Source organism: Clarias gariepinus, chromosome 5 (genome assembly GCF_024256425.1).
Source record: "Clarias gariepinus isolate MV-2021 ecotype Netherlands chromosome 5, CGAR_prim_01v2, whole genome shotgun sequence".
In the NCBI taxonomy this organism is placed as follows: Eukaryota; Metazoa; Chordata; class Actinopteri; order Siluriformes; family Clariidae; genus Clarias; species Clarias gariepinus.
In genome coordinates, this window is record NC_071104.1 from 23,480,087 (window position 1) to 23,499,018 (window position 18,932).

At 37.4% G+C, this 18,932-nt stretch overlaps 1 protein-coding gene across 1 annotated transcript in view; it reads right to left on the reverse strand.

Moving 5' to 3' along the window:
- Positions 1–18,932, reverse strand: part of neb (nebulin) — a 53,252-nt gene that overhangs the window by 13,812 nt on the left and 20,508 nt on the right. Inside the window, exons 51-114 of the mRNA XM_053497013.1 lie at positions 18,530–18,841; positions 18,238–18,441; positions 18,028–18,132; positions 17,826–17,933; positions 17,425–17,736; positions 17,028–17,231; positions 16,812–16,916; positions 16,570–16,677; positions 16,145–16,456; positions 15,827–16,030; positions 15,453–15,557; positions 15,132–15,239; positions 14,722–15,033; positions 14,407–14,610; positions 14,158–14,262; positions 13,926–14,033; positions 13,523–13,834; positions 13,239–13,442; positions 12,935–13,039; positions 12,705–12,812; positions 12,306–12,617; positions 12,083–12,187; positions 11,816–11,914; positions 11,509–11,610; positions 11,286–11,393; positions 10,868–11,179; positions 10,663–10,767; positions 10,467–10,571; positions 10,046–10,150; positions 9,846–9,953; positions 9,614–9,724; positions 9,285–9,482; positions 9,093–9,197; positions 8,891–8,995; positions 8,687–8,791; positions 8,486–8,593; positions 8,284–8,397; positions 7,989–8,186; positions 7,639–7,743; positions 7,443–7,547; positions 7,205–7,312; positions 6,992–7,099; positions 6,792–6,899; positions 6,573–6,677; positions 6,327–6,431; positions 6,024–6,122; positions 5,802–5,906; positions 5,608–5,712; positions 5,363–5,467; positions 5,169–5,273; positions 4,986–5,090; positions 4,799–4,903; positions 4,594–4,698; positions 4,216–4,320; positions 3,815–3,916; positions 1,932–2,033; positions 1,699–1,806; positions 1,511–1,615; positions 1,320–1,424; positions 1,129–1,233; positions 936–1,040; positions 743–853; positions 536–646; positions 168–269 (exon numbers count right to left, since the gene is read on the reverse strand). Coding sequence (XP_053352988.1) covers positions 168–269; positions 536–646; positions 743–853; positions 936–1,040; positions 1,129–1,233; positions 1,320–1,424; positions 1,511–1,615; positions 1,699–1,806; positions 1,932–2,033; positions 3,815–3,916; positions 4,216–4,320; positions 4,594–4,698; positions 4,799–4,903; positions 4,986–5,090; positions 5,169–5,273; positions 5,363–5,467; positions 5,608–5,712; positions 5,802–5,906; positions 6,024–6,122; positions 6,327–6,431; positions 6,573–6,677; positions 6,792–6,899; positions 6,992–7,099; positions 7,205–7,312; positions 7,443–7,547; positions 7,639–7,743; positions 7,989–8,186; positions 8,284–8,397; positions 8,486–8,593; positions 8,687–8,791; positions 8,891–8,995; positions 9,093–9,197; positions 9,285–9,482; positions 9,614–9,724; positions 9,846–9,953; positions 10,046–10,150; positions 10,467–10,571; positions 10,663–10,767; positions 10,868–11,179; positions 11,286–11,393; positions 11,509–11,610; positions 11,816–11,914; positions 12,083–12,187; positions 12,306–12,617; positions 12,705–12,812; positions 12,935–13,039; positions 13,239–13,442; positions 13,523–13,834; positions 13,926–14,033; positions 14,158–14,262; positions 14,407–14,610; positions 14,722–15,033; positions 15,132–15,239; positions 15,453–15,557; positions 15,827–16,030; positions 16,145–16,456; positions 16,570–16,677; positions 16,812–16,916; positions 17,028–17,231; positions 17,425–17,736; positions 17,826–17,933; positions 18,028–18,132; positions 18,238–18,441; positions 18,530–18,841 — 8,889 coding nt within the window. The remainder of the gene's footprint in view (positions 1–167; positions 270–535; positions 647–742; positions 854–935; positions 1,041–1,128; positions 1,234–1,319; positions 1,425–1,510; positions 1,616–1,698; positions 1,807–1,931; positions 2,034–3,814; positions 3,917–4,215; positions 4,321–4,593; positions 4,699–4,798; positions 4,904–4,985; positions 5,091–5,168; positions 5,274–5,362; positions 5,468–5,607; positions 5,713–5,801; positions 5,907–6,023; positions 6,123–6,326; positions 6,432–6,572; positions 6,678–6,791; positions 6,900–6,991; positions 7,100–7,204; positions 7,313–7,442; positions 7,548–7,638; positions 7,744–7,988; positions 8,187–8,283; positions 8,398–8,485; positions 8,594–8,686; positions 8,792–8,890; positions 8,996–9,092; positions 9,198–9,284; positions 9,483–9,613; positions 9,725–9,845; positions 9,954–10,045; positions 10,151–10,466; positions 10,572–10,662; positions 10,768–10,867; positions 11,180–11,285; positions 11,394–11,508; positions 11,611–11,815; positions 11,915–12,082; positions 12,188–12,305; positions 12,618–12,704; positions 12,813–12,934; positions 13,040–13,238; positions 13,443–13,522; positions 13,835–13,925; positions 14,034–14,157; positions 14,263–14,406; positions 14,611–14,721; positions 15,034–15,131; positions 15,240–15,452; positions 15,558–15,826; positions 16,031–16,144; positions 16,457–16,569; positions 16,678–16,811; positions 16,917–17,027; positions 17,232–17,424; positions 17,737–17,825; positions 17,934–18,027; positions 18,133–18,237; positions 18,442–18,529; positions 18,842–18,932) is intronic.

Here is an 18,932-nt window from a genome sequence, read left to right on the forward strand (position 1 = left end):
TTAACAAAATTGTATGTGAATAACAGAGATGGCACACTCGCTCTCCCCTGTCAATCACAGAAACACTAGCAAAATGTATTCAAAAATGTTGCAGTTAGCCAACTTGCATGCGTTTGGTTTAAAAAAAAAAAAAAAAGGCCTTGTTCCAAATGGAAAGTGGAAATTACCTCACTGATGAGCTTGGCAGCCTGTTTAGCCTTCAGAATATCAGGGCGATCAGCAACAGGTGTGTAATGCAGTTTGGACTTAGCTTCTTGTTTATAATTGATCTATTAAAGATAAAAAAGAGATAAACCAACTGAAAACTATAACTTTAATAACAACCCACTAATAAACATTACACTTTCAGACAAATGGTTCCTCAAAAGGAAATCTTTTCTGAAAGGAGAGCTTACTTTGTTTTGTTACTTTGTTTGTCAAAACTTAATTGGATGATGAAGGACATCAAAAACTAAAGTCATCTTCACATGTTTGTCAGCTCACTAGATGATTGAGAAGGCATTATTGTTTTTCTTTTCATGCGGAACAGACTCACATTGCTCTGGCTCTTGGCCACATCCATGGCATGCTGCACATCTGGAGGTACAGTCATACTGTTGTACTCAGACTTTCCTTTCGCTTTCTCAAACTTATCCTTGTACACATTCTGCAAGAAGATTAAATGGAATCAGTGAAGTCTTGCAAAGTATTACCATTCTGAATAATTGCCTAGAAATATGAACATACTGAAATTAGTACTTACAGAACTTGTTATTTTGGTCACCAGTTTGCTGTGGGCTGTGTCACGGGTCTCGGGCAAGGTGGTGAAAGAGCCAGACTGGCGTGCCTTCTTGCTGGCCAGTTTGTATTTACTCTGCAAAGGAATTTTTAAATGAAAAAACAAACCATTTTACAATACAGAGATTTATCTAAATACAATAAGGTGCTTTCACTACCTCAGAAACCAGACCAGATACTGATTTAGCATGGAGGATCTGAGGCGTGTCATGGACAGCATGGTAGTGTCCTTTGGCCTCTTCATATTTTTTCTTGTATTTGATCTGGTGAAGAAGCAAACATAATTTATTTAGCACGTAAAAGCAAATCAGCCATATGTATTAGTTACTGTATAAACAATCTACCACTTACATCACTGGAGAGTTCAGTGTTCTGCTTGGCTAGAATTGTGTACTTATCATCAGTAACAGGCATCACACAACCTTTCAGCATTTCCTTGTCGTACTTGTATTCAACCTGTAAAGATGAATATTTTATTCAGCCTCTGTTTTTCATGTGGATCCAGGAATAAAATGGAGCAATAAAAGGCAATGAGCACTTACATCACTCTGTTGGTAATTGACTTTGGCAGCATGGACAAAGTCGGGTCTGTCCACAGTCCAAATCCACTTATTCTTGGTGGCCTCATACTTCTTTTTGTAGTCAAGCTACAGCACAAAAGCACATAGTTGGTTTAAACCCATTCTTTATAAACTGAGAAATAAGCTCAAATATTTGTTGAGAGACTTCTTACATTGGTGATGTTTTTATAGGCCTCCTTGGCAGCACGTATGTCGAAAGCATCAGGAGCGATGTTGATCTGAGCTTTGTTTTTCTCATACACTTCCTTATATTTTAGCTGCAAAGGAAACAGCAGTGTGAACATAACAATCAAATAATTATTAGGATTTATGGATTCTTCACAAGAAGTGTAAGACTTACATCACTGATGAGGTCTTTGACCTTTTTCATGTGCAGATTCAGAGGAGTGTCATGGCCAAGAGTGTAGCCTTTAGCCTTATTCTTATTGTACTCCATCTTGTAGATGATCTGGAAGGGAGATCGCCACAATATTGTTGATTTTAAGAGAGTATCAGATTCTAACATGCTTACAAAAAGAGAGTACACAGGAATATTCACTGAGTCGAGAAGCAAAAGCAATGGTAAGGCCTTACATCGCTGATCTGCTTTCTACGCTTGTGGACCTGGTGTTCAGGGGTCTCCAGCACTGATGTGAACTTTGACTTGAGACGTTCATATTGTGACCTGTACTTCCACTGAGAAAGGAGGAAATTCACACAAGTCAGAGTCTGGAAACAGGCAAACTAATAAACAATATGCTCAATTATTTTTATTAATATGATAAATTTAGCATTGTGTGTTAGTGATGAAGTTTGGAGGCATATTAGAGGAAGTAAGAACTGATATGTATTTTCGCATGTTTTACTAAACCCAAAACCAGAACTGATACCTTGTAAACAGGCATAAACTGTGGTCTGGGAAGTAAAACCGTGTTGCTTGTATTAGAACACAGCAAAAAAATGCAACTGTTTTCCAGTATTAAGGTATATAAAACCTTAAAGTCTGTAAAAAAGAACATGCAGAAAAGGCAAGCAAAAGTTATATATTTATTATATTCTTTTGCTCTAAAACAGACATGTGTTTGTTCTGCTTTTGTGAGGTTAATATTAGGTACGTCATGAAGGACATGAGGAATTATTGCACTTTTTTAGCAAAAAAATTGGACTAATTTTCAGCCTGTACAGTGAATGGGGTGCTATTACTCTTCTAAGGAATCGGGTTGAAGGTTTTTCCGAATCAGGAATGGGCAGCCTTTACTCTCCTTTAATTTTGCACCTCCATGAAACTTATAGTATCAAAATTTGCACTATGGAATGAAGTCAACCTGACACAATAACCACGATTTATAGGTTACAAGGATCCTCTCAACCTCTTTGCTCCCATACCTCCTAGCTTGCTTGTTTTTTGGTTCGAAGACACATCATTAAAAAATATCTACTACTTTGTAAAAAATCATGTTGATCAAAAACAGTTAACCCCTCTTCTAAATCTCTTCAATGAAAATAATTCTACAGGGTAGAGACAGTGAATAAGCAAAAAAAAAAAAAAAAAAAACTACCTCTTGTCTCTCTCTCATTCACCGATTCTCTTCCAGTTTTGCAATAACTTTTATAAAAACCTTTAGCTGGGTCTCCTGACTGCTGCAAAAAAATTTTCTAGAACTAAACTTTCCTGAGATATGGTCAGCACAATCACTTTTCTTTTTAAGTATTTGCAAGATATCAGGTATTCTCAGTGTTTGAGTCAGCGGTGCAGACACAGCCATCGTCTTTTAAATAGCAGTTCTTTAAGCAGCACCAATGAGTACAAATAATACATTTAATGCACTAATGATACTGCTGATACCTTCAGCAGGGTTCAGTGGGTACATTTTTGAAGCTGCGGTTGATGATGAAGAACAGCCAAAAAGTGATGACAAGGTGATGGAGAATTATTGAATGAAAATTCAAGTTAGGATGGATGGAAAATGGAGGTATTAGGCTTCCAGGAGCCTGCAGCAACGCCTGCAGGCAGATGGTTACCTTACTCCACATGCTAGTGTTGTACATGGCGTTCAAAATGTCAGGACGAAGCAGCTCATTGCAGCCACTCCTGAGGAGCTCTTTGGCCTTGATTTTATACCTGACCTGTTCACAGAGAAGACATACACACACATACAAACACACAGGTCATGCTACAGAGTAAGAGGAGAATGCACAAGGGGATCGCACAGTCTGAGTGGTTTGCTGCCAGGTCCAGATTGGTGTCATCTATAGATTATTAAATGCAGGAATTCCTAAAACAGCAGTACTTTTGCAGTTACTATTTATAGGTTTTGGGGAGCTATGTTGTTTACAGACTGACATTGAGCGCACTCAGAGAACCCACTGAGGAGAATTGTGTGGCACAGTGGCAGAAACCCCTGGGGCATCATCCAGCAGATCTGAGACGACCTCATGCTTGGGACTTGTTGGCGAGCAATCTGAAGCTGGATTACCTGGCTCCTATTGCTGGCCTCTTTAGCCAAGAGGTTTCTAGGGTCATCTACAACTACGGTGTACTTATCCTTAGTCTTCTCATAGACTGCGCGGTAGGCTCTCTGCTCAGAACATTAAAGGGAGAATTAAAGACCACTGCCTGCAGTTTCACATTCAACCAGAAGATAGATGCTTCACATTCATTCATAGGAAAGAATCAAAATGGCATGTAAATATGAACACCAAAATTTTTTTTAACAGAGAATTACCTTTACACCTGTTTCCACATTAGATGCAGGAAAAGAAATCATGTTAAGCAATACAATATACAGCATTTAATTTACAATTTTTAAAAATTCATTTGCCTTTGGTATTATATAATTTAAGTAATTATTTAATAAAATAAAAAAAGGTGGCTTACGTTATTGGAGAGGGCAGAAGCATGTCTAACAGCTGCAAAGTGTGGTGTGTCACATGTGTACTTGAAGTTGCCTCTGTTCTTCTCATATGATGCCTTGTATACTCTCTGTTAACAAAATAAGAGCATGTCATAAACATTAATATTCAGTAGTCCTGTGTAATTTTTTATTATTTCATACATACTTTACTATGTATATTTGCACACATTGTGTTCTTGAATCAGAAACACACGTGAGTGTGTATACCTTTTGTATATATTGGGTGAATATAATGAAATTTACCTAAGCTTTTTGATGAGCATTTTAATGTACATAAGTTGACATGGAGTACAAATGACAAATAAACGTCACTTGAATACAGGACTGTTTTTGTTTTTTACCTCGCTGTACAGTGATTTGTTATGCTCAGCCTGCTTCAACAAAGGTGTGTCCCATACGTAGCAGCCAATGCCTCTGATCCATTCCAGATCCTCCTTGTATTTGGCCTGTCATAGAACAAAGTGAGAAAACAGCATGTTCAAATGACTTTTAAAAGAATTCAAGTATATTTCATACAATTATATATGAAATATAAGTTGCACTCACATCACTGATGCTGTCTCTTACAACCTTGCTGTGGAAGAACTCAGGACGGTCTGGGATGGACTTCCATGTGCCCAGTGAGCTGATGTATTTCTCCCTGTATTTAACCTGTAAGAGGGAGAGAAAGAAATAAAAAGACTGCCAAACCAAATTCTTTATCATTTAAAATGAAGAAATCTTTATCACTAACCTCGCTGATATCATCTCTGACCCGCTTAGCACAAACAATATCCCGGGCATCCTTAGTGGTGTGGTAGTGTCCTTTGGCTAACTCATAGGTCTCTTTGTAGCGAAGCTGGAAGGAAAAGAAGGTTATAGATCTATATAGGCAATTAATATGTTAGGAAATTGTAACAGAATGTGATGTACTTACATCACTGGAATTAAGGTAAGCCTTTTTGGCACGGATTAGGATAGGTGTGTCATGGATGGCAGTGTACTTGTGCTTCATCTTCTCATACTGTTCTTTGTACTTGGTCTAGAGGTAAAGAAGGAGCATGTAAAGATTTATATAATGTGCAAGAATAGTGGTTAAAATATTTTTCACCTATTAAGTATTTGACCTACCTCACTGTACACCACTTTCATAGATCTGGCATGTTTCAGGATGGGGGTATTAAGCTCTGGAGTGTAAAAGGCTCTTTCTTTGGAGGCCAAGTCAGTGTACAACCACTATAAAATGGAAAGAAAAGGTATACAAAACTCTTCTTTAAGTGTAAAATTACTCACAAGAACAAATAAACAAAACTGCGTGTGATAGTCCCATAAAGGCAGCCAACAATTCAATATAAAATATTCTTGAAGCGCTTTACCTTATTAGCAAGTGTCTGGGCCCACTTAGCTCTCTTGAATTCAATTGCATCACCAGTAGTGCTGCACTGAGTCTTCTGCACATTTCCATCAGCTTTGTACACCAGCTAAAGGCAAAAGGAGAAACATTGATTTAAGCATTCATCTGTTTAAAGAGGTATTATGTAGAGCTGAAATGCTTTGAACTCAAACTTACATCACTTAAGTGAGTCTTCAGATCAGTTACTCGTTTGTACTCTGGGGTGTCTAGGACCACAGAGAAGTTTGCAAAGTTCTTCTTGGCATCCACATCGTACGACGTCTTAAAAGGGAAAGTGAAATATTAGACTGAAAACACAAAATATCTCGATCCAGTATTTTTATTGTGCATGCATGGCAGATAATAAAATGGTTTAATCGATAGTAAATAGATAGTTACTCTGAATTTGTTGATTGCTCGGATGCGGACCATCTCAGGAGAATCAAACACAAAGCAACCAAGGCCTCTCAGCCAGTGCAGATCCTCTTTGTATTTCAACTATAAGGAATAGAAGCAAGTTTAGTTAACACAAGAATCATGTGAGACATTAAAGGATGAAAAAACTAAGTGGCATATCAGTATTAGTTTAACACTTTCCTAATTTTGCTAAGAATAATTACTATTTCCCACGGATAAAACTGTAAATATGAATACAAATGAGCACAACATTGCGAAGGTCTAAAGAAGCATAACACTACGTACGTCACTGTTGATCTCATTGACATGGGCGTAGTGCAACAGCTCCGGCGTGATTGGCATTGGCAGTAGAGTCCCTCTGCTGTTGTAGTACTTTTCTTTATAGCAAACCTATTGAGAATCAGTATGAGAGTGTGATACTGTCAATTAATATATATTTAGGTATTTTTGTAGTCAACAGGCTGCTGTTTTAAAGTTAGAATAGGATTAATGGTATGAACTGCAATGGCAGATAATCCAAGCTTTACTCACATCACTAATGGCCTCCTGGGTGGCCTTAACCTGCTTGATCTCAGGGGTGTCATACACGGAGTGAATCTTGTCCTTATTCATTTGGTACTCAGCACGGTATAGTCGCTAAAAAATAATAATAAATAAATAAACAGTAAAAAAAAAAATAGAAAAGATTTGTAAACTGTGTTCCTTGTATTCATATGGCATTTTACTGCGTATGCAGAAAGTTTGTCTTACTTCATTGGTGACCTGATTGGCCTTTCTTATGTTGACAAAATTGACACCATCAGGGTCCAGTTGGTAGCTTTTGGCTTTAGTAAGTTCATAAGCTTCCTTGTACTTCACCTGTAGGATGTAAAATGAGGGCACATTTGTAAGGCATATAAATATCAGATGAAAATACCTTAACCATAGGTTGTGTTGTGGTGTCTTCTTACATTGCTGGTATTGAGGTTGTTGGTCTTGACTTGCAGGGCAAGTGGAGTGTCGTGGGGAAGGGAGTAGCCAGTGGGCATAAAACTCTTGCTTGCCTCTTTGTAGATGTGCTAGATAGTTTTATACAAAAAAAAATGTCATGCTGATTATGATCATTCTTCCATGATTATAATCTAGAGGTAAACTTATATGGTCAGTCAGAAAAGAAATCTTACGTCACTCTGGATGTAGTTGGCCAAACGAGCCCTTTCGGTCTCTACAGTTACAGCAGGAGCAGTGTTCGTACCTCTCACGTTGGTGACATAGTCATGACGATAGTTGAGCTGAGAAGACAAGAGTTAGGGATCTTTACAGCAAATATTAATTTACCGAGACAAGCTGGAGGTGTTTGTATGAATAAAATATACAAGATGTTCACTAGGAATATTCTGGTAGAATTCTTAAAAACCCTACATCACTCAGGTTCTGGGCGCTCTGCTTGCACGTCTCATAGACAGGGGTCTCTGTTACCACAGAGAAGTTCTTGAAATGTTCAATTCCTTTAGCTCTGTAAAGGTTCTGAAACACAGAGTATGAAAAAAGGTTCAGATAAAAGTGTAAAGAGGGACATGGGCTGCGCTACTGAGAGTAATAGTGAGTGCATACTTACGTTACTCTGCAGCTTCATGGCCTGTTTGCAACGCAGAATTTCAGGAGTATCCCAAGCATAACATCCAACACCCTTAATCCAGTTCATATCATCTTTGTAAAAGATCTGGCGAAAAAACAAGAAAATTTTTTTAAAAAGTAGCTTTGATTTCAAAACAGATATTATTTTAAATGGGAGTCCAATTAACCAGGTTTTTCACTGTTTAGGTTTGGTTGTTATTACAAACATCCCATCAGTGCACTGCATTATATAGGTAAGTTACACAGTCATGTGAGAAACAGCAAAGTGGCTGTATCTGTGTGCTTTAAAATGTACTGTATATAAAATGTTAATCCAGCTCATTTACGCACATCACTCAGCTGCTCGTTGACTTTGCGGGCATGTACGTAGACCTGCATGTCAGGCAGGCAAATCCACTGGTGTAGATATTTACGGTAGTCTACTCCACTAATCATTTTCTGGGTGTTGCGGGCAGCCACTACATCTAACATATCAGGAGGCACATGAATTTTGGCTTTCGTCTTTTCCCAGTTTGCCCTGTATAACCGCTGTGGAGGAACATACAAAAGTAAGAGTTACAAAAAGGTTATAATTGCTGTGATATTGTAAATCTCAGGGAGAAAAATTATATAAAATTATACATACGTCCAAGTTGAGTTTTCCAGCTTTGATGCATCTGGCAGTGGATGGGTCATCCTCCAGACACTTAGGAAGGCTGTAAAGGGACTTGAACTTTTCGTATTCTTCTTTGTATTTCACCTGTAAGAAATCACATTCAATAGATCCAGAGCATTTTCTTAATTAAATTATTTTGAATATTGTTGAAACTGTGTAAAAATTTACTCACATTGCTCAGGAGGGCCTTCTGCTGTTTGGCATGGACCAAAGCATTAGCATCATGAGGAAGGCTATAGCTCTTGGCCTTGATTCTATCCCAAAGGGCAGAATAGGCTTTCTGTAAAAGAAAAGAACGTGTACAGACTCTCTGCCCAACTGCACAAACCAAAACAAAATCATTTGAACATCATACTGTTTTCTTTAGACTTACAGTGCTGTACAGTTGCTTCAGGTTTAGGCATCTTGTATAATCACAAGTGTCCAAAACAGTCGTGTACAAGTGCTTCTCCTTATGGTAGGCCTCTCTATAATTCAGCTGTAAATGAAGTAGTAATGGCACAGCAAAATAACATTCAAAAGTAGAACAAAACAAGATCATTAAACAATATGAGAAAATAAACTACTAATGTCCTACCTCACTGGCCCAAGTGTGGCCCAGTACAGCAGTCACATACACAGGAGTGTCTGTCACAATAGAGTAGTTATTAAACTCCTTCTTGCCCTCTGCCTTGTACTTGATCTGTTTAAAACAGTAAAAAAGGGAGAAAAAAAATGTAAGAGTCTGAACAAGCAAAAATAAACATAAAAAAATTGTGTGTAATATAAGTGCTACTCACGTCACTCTGGAGCTCATAAGACTTCTTGGCACGCACAATCTCTGGTGTATCCCAGGCATAGCAGCCAATACCCTTCATCCAGTTTAAGTCATCTTTATAGAATACCTGCAGAAAAAAACCCCAAATAATTATAATTTCCAACTGAAACAGAAGAAAATCTGAAATTGATTCCAAGATTTATAGATAAGCTACATCGCTCAGGATCTCGTTGGCCTTGCGGGCATGGATAGCATCATTCTGCTCTGGATGGCACGTCCACTGGTGCAGGTAGGTGCGGTACAGTACATCGCTTAGGATGTCTTGGCATCTCTTGGCTACCACATGGCTGATCATGTCATGTGGAATGTGAAGCTTAGTCTTGGACATATTGTAATCCTTCTGATAGGTTCTCTGTAGAAAAGCAAAAAGACCATGCTTATATTATACACAGCATAAAAAGCATGATACGTCTCAATCATCAAAAGATTCTAATTGATCTAAAATACTGTGCGATGTATCACTACGGTGCTGGACAAACCTACCATAGGTTTCATCTTTTCCATTTGCCCAGAGTGGACCACTGCAGGGAAGTCAGCCAGAGTGTTGGCCATGTAATGACCCTTATCTTTTTCATGACCTTCATGGTATTTAACCTGAAAATATCCAAATACACAGCTAGTTAAATAACAAATGAATACACTTGAGTATATTACTGCTACATTAAACTGATTATAAATATATCACACAAACTCATCAAACTGAATAGACACTCACATGACTGACAACGTCTCTGTTTTTCTTAGCTGATACAAGTGGCAGGTACTCATGGTCCAGCTGATATCCAGTGGCTTTAGCTTCATCCCAGCCAAGTCTGTACAGTTTCTGTATTAAACAACAGTTACAGGTAGGTTACGGAAACCTTTAAGCACATACAGCTCTTTAGTTATCAGTGTGAGCCACAATGGACTAATTACCTCACTGATGTTCTTCGCAACCTCTCTGGAGTGTGCCAGCTGTGGTGTATCTTCAGATCCAATGTAATGACCCTTCTCCAGGTTGAAGGATTCTTTGTATTTCAGCTACATAAAATGGCACAGATTTAAAAATTAAAAACTCACATGAAGTGGGATTTATAAGAAAGTACAGTGTAACTTGGAAAGTGTGGACTAATCTCAAACATTGACAATTTTATTTGTCCAACTCCAAAATAAATTTCAACAAACTTTTACAGAAGCAGTGAAGTATTTTTTAAATTAAATTGAAATCTTAAACCTACATTGATATTTAATTAATTAAATAATGAACTTTTTCTTATCTCACAAAGCCCCATATACAGTAAATGTACGTAAAACCTTTACTTGTGGTAGATTATATTCAATTAAAGGAAACACTTACATCACTGAGATTCATGGCATTAACTTTGGCCAAGAGAACTTCAGGTCGATCCACAATATTTGTGAACTTGGCAAAGTTATCTGTGGCATCTTTCTTGTACATTCTCTGTTTGGAGAGAACACAAGCAGGCATTGCTAAATAGGAATATTTTAACATACACAAAATTGCACCAGTTTAAATAATCCTAACAACTTACATCATTAAGAATCTCCTGGGCTTTTCTGACTTTGACATGATCAACAGAGTCAGCTGCCACCCATCCACAGCCACGGATCCATTCCAGATCTGCCTTGTAGATATTCTGAAAGGATTTAAAAGTATTTTTTAACTCCTTATTTACAGTATTTAAAAGCTAAAAAGTTTACAGAAAAAAAAACCTTTTATTAGCATGTAAGACTTACATCACTGGCAAGATCATAAGCTTTGCGGGCGTGAATGACATCATTCTGATCAGGCATGCAGGTCCAGCTGTGCAGGTATGTTCTGTAGTTATCATCGTTGACCTGTATCTGACACTTCTTTGCTAATTCAAAGGCCAACATGTCTACAGGAAGATTAAATTTGGTCTTTGATTTATTGAAGTCCTTTTTATACAGGGCATCACTAGCGATCCTAGCAGAGTTTATGGCCAGCATGATCAGAGGGTCATCCTGGACACAACGTGCTCCAATATGGTGACCAACTTGCCTACGATATCCCTCTTTGTATTTATACTGAATAAAAAAAAAAAAGAAAGATTGTGTTAATTTAAATAAACAATGTATTGTGTAACAACAATTATTTGGTCATAATTAGAAAGAAAGGGTCTTCTTTACTTACATTACTCTGGACTTTGGTGGTGGTCATGCATTGCTTAATAGGGACAGCATCTCCAGGCATGAAATATGATTTAGCTTTTGTCATCTCCCAGGCCTTTGTGTAGAGGTGCTATAGGCGGTAAGTAAAATAAAATCTTAGTTTAAATAGTAAAGTGTAGTAAAGTATTATAAGTTGTATGTAAGTATTTATTTTTCTTTGAAAGAGCTACAAGGTCATCTCTTACTGGATGTATATGCTTGGCCACCTCCCTGGCTGTGGCTAGAAGTGGGGTGTCCAACATATGGTATTTGACCTTATCATTGTGCCAGGCCTCACGATAGCTTGCCTGGAAGACGAATATACAAATAAATGAAAATTCTTATGCATGATTATAAAATACCAAATGTCACAAAAGACAAAATTACAATTTTGTGATTTTTTTAACATTATTTCTGAATTAAACAAATATTCTTCCATGCCAACCTACAATAGTTGCTTATATTATAATAATAACCAGAGTAAAACTGCACAATAAAAAATGGTTTTCTCACCTCATTGAGCACGTTTGCTGCATTCTTGGCACAAACGAAATCAACTCTGTCGACGGGAGTAGTGTACTTCTGTTCATCTAACTTTACACGGTAGCCTCTCTAAAAAAAAAAAACATGATTAAATTATAATAAATTTGTTTTTACTGCTTTTATTTCTTGTTAATAACCTCAACAAAAAAGTGCATAAAGGCACTCTAACTATTTCTTAATATTTACCAATAGTTAAATGTCTGCAATCAAAGGAAAATAATAATTTTAGGGACTTACATCTGCCAGAATATGTTGGGCATTCTTCACCTTGTTGACCTCCAGAGATTCATGAGGGCTCCAGCCACATCCTTTCAACCACTCTAAATCAGACCTATACACCACCTAGAAAGAAGTTTCAAGCTTGGTTATCAGTGTGACAACAACTTGCTACTAACCTCATATTTCTAGTACTAGAGGCCAGTAAATAACATTTAGCGCTATGCAAAAGGTATAAACTCACATCACTGCGCAAATCATAGACCTTCCTGGCCTGGGTAACGTCATTGGAGTCTGGTAGGCAGGTCCAGTTGTGCAGATAATTCCTGTAGATAACATCATTGACCTGGTTCTGGCATTTCTTGGCAAGCTCAAGAGACAACATGTCTGCAGGAAGGTGGTATTTTGTTTTGAACTTGTGGAAGTCCTTTTTGTACAGGACATCACTGGCAATTTTACCAGAGTTTAAGGCCAGCACGGTCAATGGGTCATCCTGGACACAGCGAGCTCCAATATGGTGGCCAAGTTGCTGACGATATCCAGTCTTGTACTTGTACTGTCCAAGATTTTTAGAAGTAAAGTCAGTTTGTTTGTTATACATACACACAAAAGGAAATGTAATTGCTTTTTATTTTTGACTTACATCACTAGCAATGTCTCTAGAAGCTTTAGCCTTTAATACAGCAACAGCATCCTGTTTGATCTGGTATGCTTTTGCCTTCTGTGAATCCCAGTCTTTGGTATACAATCTCTGTTAACAGGGTAAAGAATATGTGAAGGTCAAATACTAAAGGAAAGCCATATAATGAGACAATATAACAAGAATTCATGGGAGTAATAGGAAAGACTGTAGAAATGTTATAGATCACTTACATTGCTAACTGCAATAGCATTGGCCTTAGATAGTACAATTGCTGGTGTGTCTGGCTGGATGTGAATGGTAGTTTTGTCTTTGTCCCATGCCTCTGTATATTTCCTCTGTAATTGGAAAAAAAATGTTTGGTTGTTCAATGCTTGAGTTTTTATGTAGTGGAACTTGCTAAATGGTACAGTGATATATTACTATAATAAATGTGAAGTATCTAATGTAAAACTAGTTACAAGTAGTAGTACAGCTTACATGATTAGTATATTCATTAGAGATAATATATTTATTATAGATAATAAGACAGCTTACATTGCTGAGGATATCAGCATTTTGTTTGGCCAGGACAATAGCAGGCAAGTCTACTGGGCTGGTGAATGGAATTGTGCTTGGATGCTGTTTATATAGGTTATCGTTGAGGATCTTCTGGGCATTCTGTACTTTAATAACCTCAAGAGAACCTTGTGGCATCCATCCACATCCGCGGATCCACTCTAGGTCAGCCTTATATACAGCCTAAAAAGAAGTGTAAATCGTGGTTAGCTATGAGCATATATAGTGACAAAGATGTAAGCAGGTTGGAATTTCATACTCACATCACTGCGCAGATCATAGACCTTCCTGGCCTGGACAACGTCATTGGAGTCTGGCAGGCAGGTCCAGTTATGCAGAAGATTTCTGTAGTTAAAGTCGTTGACCTGAATCTGGCATTTCTTAGCGTGCTCAAGAGACAGCATGTCCACTGGGAGGTTAAATTTAGTCTTGGACTTGTTGAAGTCCTTTTTGTACAGGGCATCACTAGCGATCTTAGCAGAGTTTATGGCCAGCATGATCAGTGGGTCATCCTGAACACAGCGCGCTCCAATGTGATGTCCTTGCTGCTGCCTGTAGCCGGCTTTGTACTTGTACTGTGTTCGGGATATTGCAACAGTGATAAACATTCATTTCTTTTGTTTGTAAACTATAACTATGTGCATCTGCTTAACTATAATCACTTACATCACTGATGATGTCTCTGGAGGCCTTGGCAGCTTTGACTGCAACAGCATCTTTTGGCAGGTAATAGCCTTTCAGTAGACTGTCAACATAATCTTGACGATAATATTTCTGGAAAAAGATTTTTTTTTTTTATGTATTAATGCTAAACTATCATTAATGAAGGAAAGATTTATACCAAATGATATGAAAGTTTCCATTAAAGACATATCCACTACAAACAAACAATATTTACAGAGCTGTTGTTGAGTTTGTTCTGCCTGCTAAGAATGATCTCTGGAGTGTCTGGCATGATGTGTATGCTGAGCTTATCTTTATTCCAGGCTTCAACATAAGCTCTCTGCAAAGGAAAAAAGGATAATAAACGTATGATTCATGACATATTATTGAATAAGCATATGTGAATATGACTGAAAAATTAAGATGATATTGTTCGGTTATTTTCACAAATAAAATATAAAAAAATACCAATACCATACCATACCTGATTCATGACCTTAGCATTGGCTTGGGCAAGAGCTATTGGCATAGAGTCTGTTGTGCTAGTAAACTTGAAGTTGCTTGGGTGCTGACGGTATTTTCTCTCACTCAGGATTTCGCCAGCTTTTTTGGCCTTTTCTACATCAAGAGATCCTATTGGAATCCAGCCTGTGCCTTTAATCCATTCCATATCCGCTTTGTAAACAGCCTGGATTTACATGCAAGAAAACAAATAAAGGAAATTGACAATATTAATTTTGGTTTCATGGAAAAACAGTCAGACAAAGAGATCTTCAGTAACCATTAAAAAAAAACTTACATCACAGCGCAGGTCATAGACCTTTCTGGCCTGGACAACATCATTGGAGTCTGGCAGGCAGGTCCAGTTGTGCAGGTAAGTCCTGTAGTTAAAGTCATTGACCTGGGTCTGGCATTTCTTGGCAAGTTCAAGTGATAACATGTCCACTGGAAGGTGGAATTTGGTCTTTGACTTATTGAAGTCTTTCTTGTATAGTGCATCACTAGCAATCTTAGCAGAGTTTATGGCTAGCATGATCAGTGGGTCATCCTGGACACAGCGCGCTCCAATATGATGGCCAACTTGCTGACGATAACCAGTTTTGTATTTGTACTAAACAAAAATGGAAAAATTAAGATGCATGTTTCCCTTAAATGTATACTTAACTAGAATGTGCTAAATAGTATCATACATAGACCAGATAAACTCACATCACTAGCAATGTCTCTGGATGCTTTGGCCGCTCTGATGGCAACTGCGTCAGATTTAAGGTCATAGCCTTTCCTGAAGCCGTCCTCCACTCCTTGCCTGTAAAGTTTCTTTTTTTTTTTTTTTTGTAAAGTAAGGTAAAATGATAAATATTATTATATATAAATGACCACATCACTATTTATATATTATGCATTAATTATTTTTACATTATTATTATTATTACTATTAATAATAATAATAATAATAATAATAATAATAATAATAATTAAATGTAATTAAAACTATACTAAAGTAAACAGTTGATCAAAAGTAATACATACTCTGCTGTTGATAATAGCATTGGCCTTTGAGAGCAGAATTTCTGGGGTGTCTGGGTTAACATGGATCTTGACCTTATCAGCCTCCCAGGCTGAAATATATTGCCGCTGAAGTAAAATGAGAGAAAAACATTCATCAAAAACTTATTTAGTTGCAGTACCTTTATGAGGACAAATAAAAGAATGTCAAATTAAACGCAAAAAAAATCAACACACTAATTCACTGCTTTTAATCCATTTCATACTCTATTCTAAATGAAAATAAAACTAAATGTACTTACTCTTGTATCAGATTGCTACCTTTTAGCCTGACGCTAATGTTATGTTTTTTCACATGGTGTCAATTATATGGATAATGATCAAGCCATTTTATTTACCTGGTTCATAATATCAGCGTTTGTCTTTGCCAGAACCAAGGGCATAGATTGCATGTCTTGTGTGTATTTAAATGTGTCAGGTTTCTGTCTGTAAAGGCGATCATTGAGAATCTCTCCTGCTTTCTTTGCTTTCACAACATCCAATGAACCAATAGGAACCCATCCAACACCCTTCAGGTCCTCAAGGTCTGCTTTGTACACAGCCTAAGAAAAGAGAAAGTCAACTTTATATGCTACAATCAACTAATTAAAAAAAAAAAAACTTTGAAAAAAAACCTTAAGACTTATTTCAGGATAACATTTTTATACCATACTTACATCACTACGAAGATCATAGACCTTTCTGGCCTGGACAACGTCATTGGAGTCTGGCAGGCAGGTCCAGTTGTGCAGGTAATTTCTGTAGTTAAAGTCATTGACCTGAATCTGGCATTTCTTGGCAAGTTCAAGTGATAACATGTCCACTGGAAGATGAAACTTGGTCTTGGACTTGTTAAAGTCTTTTTTGTACAGGACATCACTAGCAATCTTAGCAGAATTTATTGCCAGCATGAGCAGTGGGTCATCCTGGACACAGCGAGCTCCAATATGGTGGCCGACTTGTTGACGATATCCAGTTTTGTACTTGTACTGCCATAAACAATACCAGGGAACAAGACAGAGGGTTTACATTTATGAAGTAGAATTTTAAATATTAAACACTTAACCTTTTGGACAAAAAAATGTAAGCAAAAGGTGCATACATCACTGATGATGTCTCTTGATGCTTTGGCAGCTTTGATAGCAATAGCATCACTACGCAGGTCATAACCATCCTTCTTAGATTCTTCATTGGCAAGTTTGTATCTTTTCTGTTAGTGGGAAAAATGAAATAATTATTGCAATTTTAACTGCATTTTAGCATTAAACATTGCAGTAAAACAGAATGGAAGGTACAAGATACATATTCTCAGTATCAAAGATATTACAAGAGAAACACACGTACCTGACTGTAATTGATATTGTTTTGTTTTGCCAGCAAAACGTCCATGGCATCAGGCATAACATGGATCTTGGTCTTTTCCTTATCCCAGGCCTCAGTGTAAAGCTTCTATATTACACATTGAAAAGGAAAACGTTATGACTTTTCAAGTTTTTTTGGATAGATTAATAGGCTTAATTTAAGACAAATATCTTGTTTTAGTCAAAATTATTATTGCACCTTATTGCCCGTAATAGCATTGGCTTTGGCCAGAGCCATTGGTATGTCTTCAGTTGTGCTTGTAAACTTGAAGTTGCTGGGGTGCTGACGATACTTTCTTTCACTTAAAGCCTCTCCAGCTTTCTTCACTTTCTCAACATCAAGTGAACCAATAGGAATCCATCCAATGCCTTGTAGCCATTTTAGGTCTGCCTTATACGCAACCTAAGTATGAGTGATTAAAAATCACATTTGTTAGTGAAATTCTTCAGTATCATATAGGTCTATAATTATAGATACTACATGATGGTATTGGTTAAAGTTTTAAATTATTGACACAAAATCTGTTCGAAGAACAAATTAATTAATCAATTAATCAATCATCATAATAATAAACAAATTACAAATGTAAAATTACATCACTCTGGAGGTCATAGACTTGTCTGGCCTGGACAACGTCATTGGAGTCTGGCAGGCAGGTCCAGTTGTGCAGGTAATTTCTGTAGTTAAAGTCATTGACCTGAATCTGGCATTTCTTGGCAAGTTCAAGTGATAACATGTCCACTGGAAGATGGAACTTAGTCTTGGACTTGTTGAAGTCTTTTTTGTACAGGACATCACTAGCAATCTTAGCAGAGTTTATGGCCAACATGAGCAGTGGGTCATCCTGAACACAGCGCGCTCCAATATGGTGCCCGACTTGCTGACGATATCCAGTTTTGTACTTGTACTGCAGGTGAAAGATATTTTTATCTTAATTGTTTTATTTGCATCAATGCATAATGTGCAGTTATGTGTTTATTGTAACAGACAACTCACATCACTGATGATATCTCTGGATGCCTTAGCAGCTTTAATCGAAATAGCATCATTGCGCATGTCATAGCCCTTCTTCTTTGCCTCTTCATTGGCAAGTTTGTATAGTTTCTACATAATCAAAAAAAAAAAAGCAAATTGGTTGGTAAGGAAACAAAACTATAAAAGTAGTTAACCTTTTCAAGGGTTTCTCTCTGAATCTTACCAGGCTGTAGTTTAGTTTATTCTGTTTTGCTAGGAGCACATCGATTGCATCTGGCATAATGTGAATCTTGGTCTTATCACTCTCCCATGCTGCAATGTAATTTTTCTATGGGGTAAAAATACAAATATTTATAGATTTTGAAATCTGAATAATATCTAGAGTATGCAATGAAAAAATTAACAAACTCAGGACTGCTTCTTGTAACAACACCTTGTTCATGATACTGTTATTGGCTTTGGCCAGAGCCATTGGCATGTCTTCAGTAGTGCTTGTGAACTTGAAGTTGCTTGGGTGCTGACGATACTTTCTTTCACTCAAAGCGTCTCCAGCTTTCTTAGCTTTCTCAACATCAAGTGAACCAATCGGGATCCATCCAATGCCCTTCAGCCATTTCAGATCTGCCTTATACACAGCCTGTAAAAGGAAAGCAAAAGAAAATCCATTTAGTGAAGTTAAGGTATAGAAAACACATGACAAAAAATGTATTTAAAAAAAAACCTACATCACTCTGGAGGTCATAGACTTGTCTGGCCTGTACAACATCGTTGGAGTCTGGCAGGCAGGTCCAGTTGTGCAGATAAGTTCTGTAGTTGGCATCATTGACCTGGATCTGGTTCTTTTTGGCCAGTTCAAATGACAGCATGTCCACTGGAAGGTGGAATTTGGTCTTAGACATGTTGAAGTCTTTTTTGTACAGGGCATCACTGGCAATCTTAGCAGAATTCAAAGCCAGCATGAGCAGTGGGTCATCCTGGACACTAAGAGCTCCAATGTGGTGGCCAACTTGCTTACGATATCCAGCTTTGTACTTGTACTGTAGTACAAAATTTTGAATATTAGCAAAATGAAACAGAACAACCGTTACTTTAATAAATTATTTCTTCTTCTTTTATTTTTTTTTACAA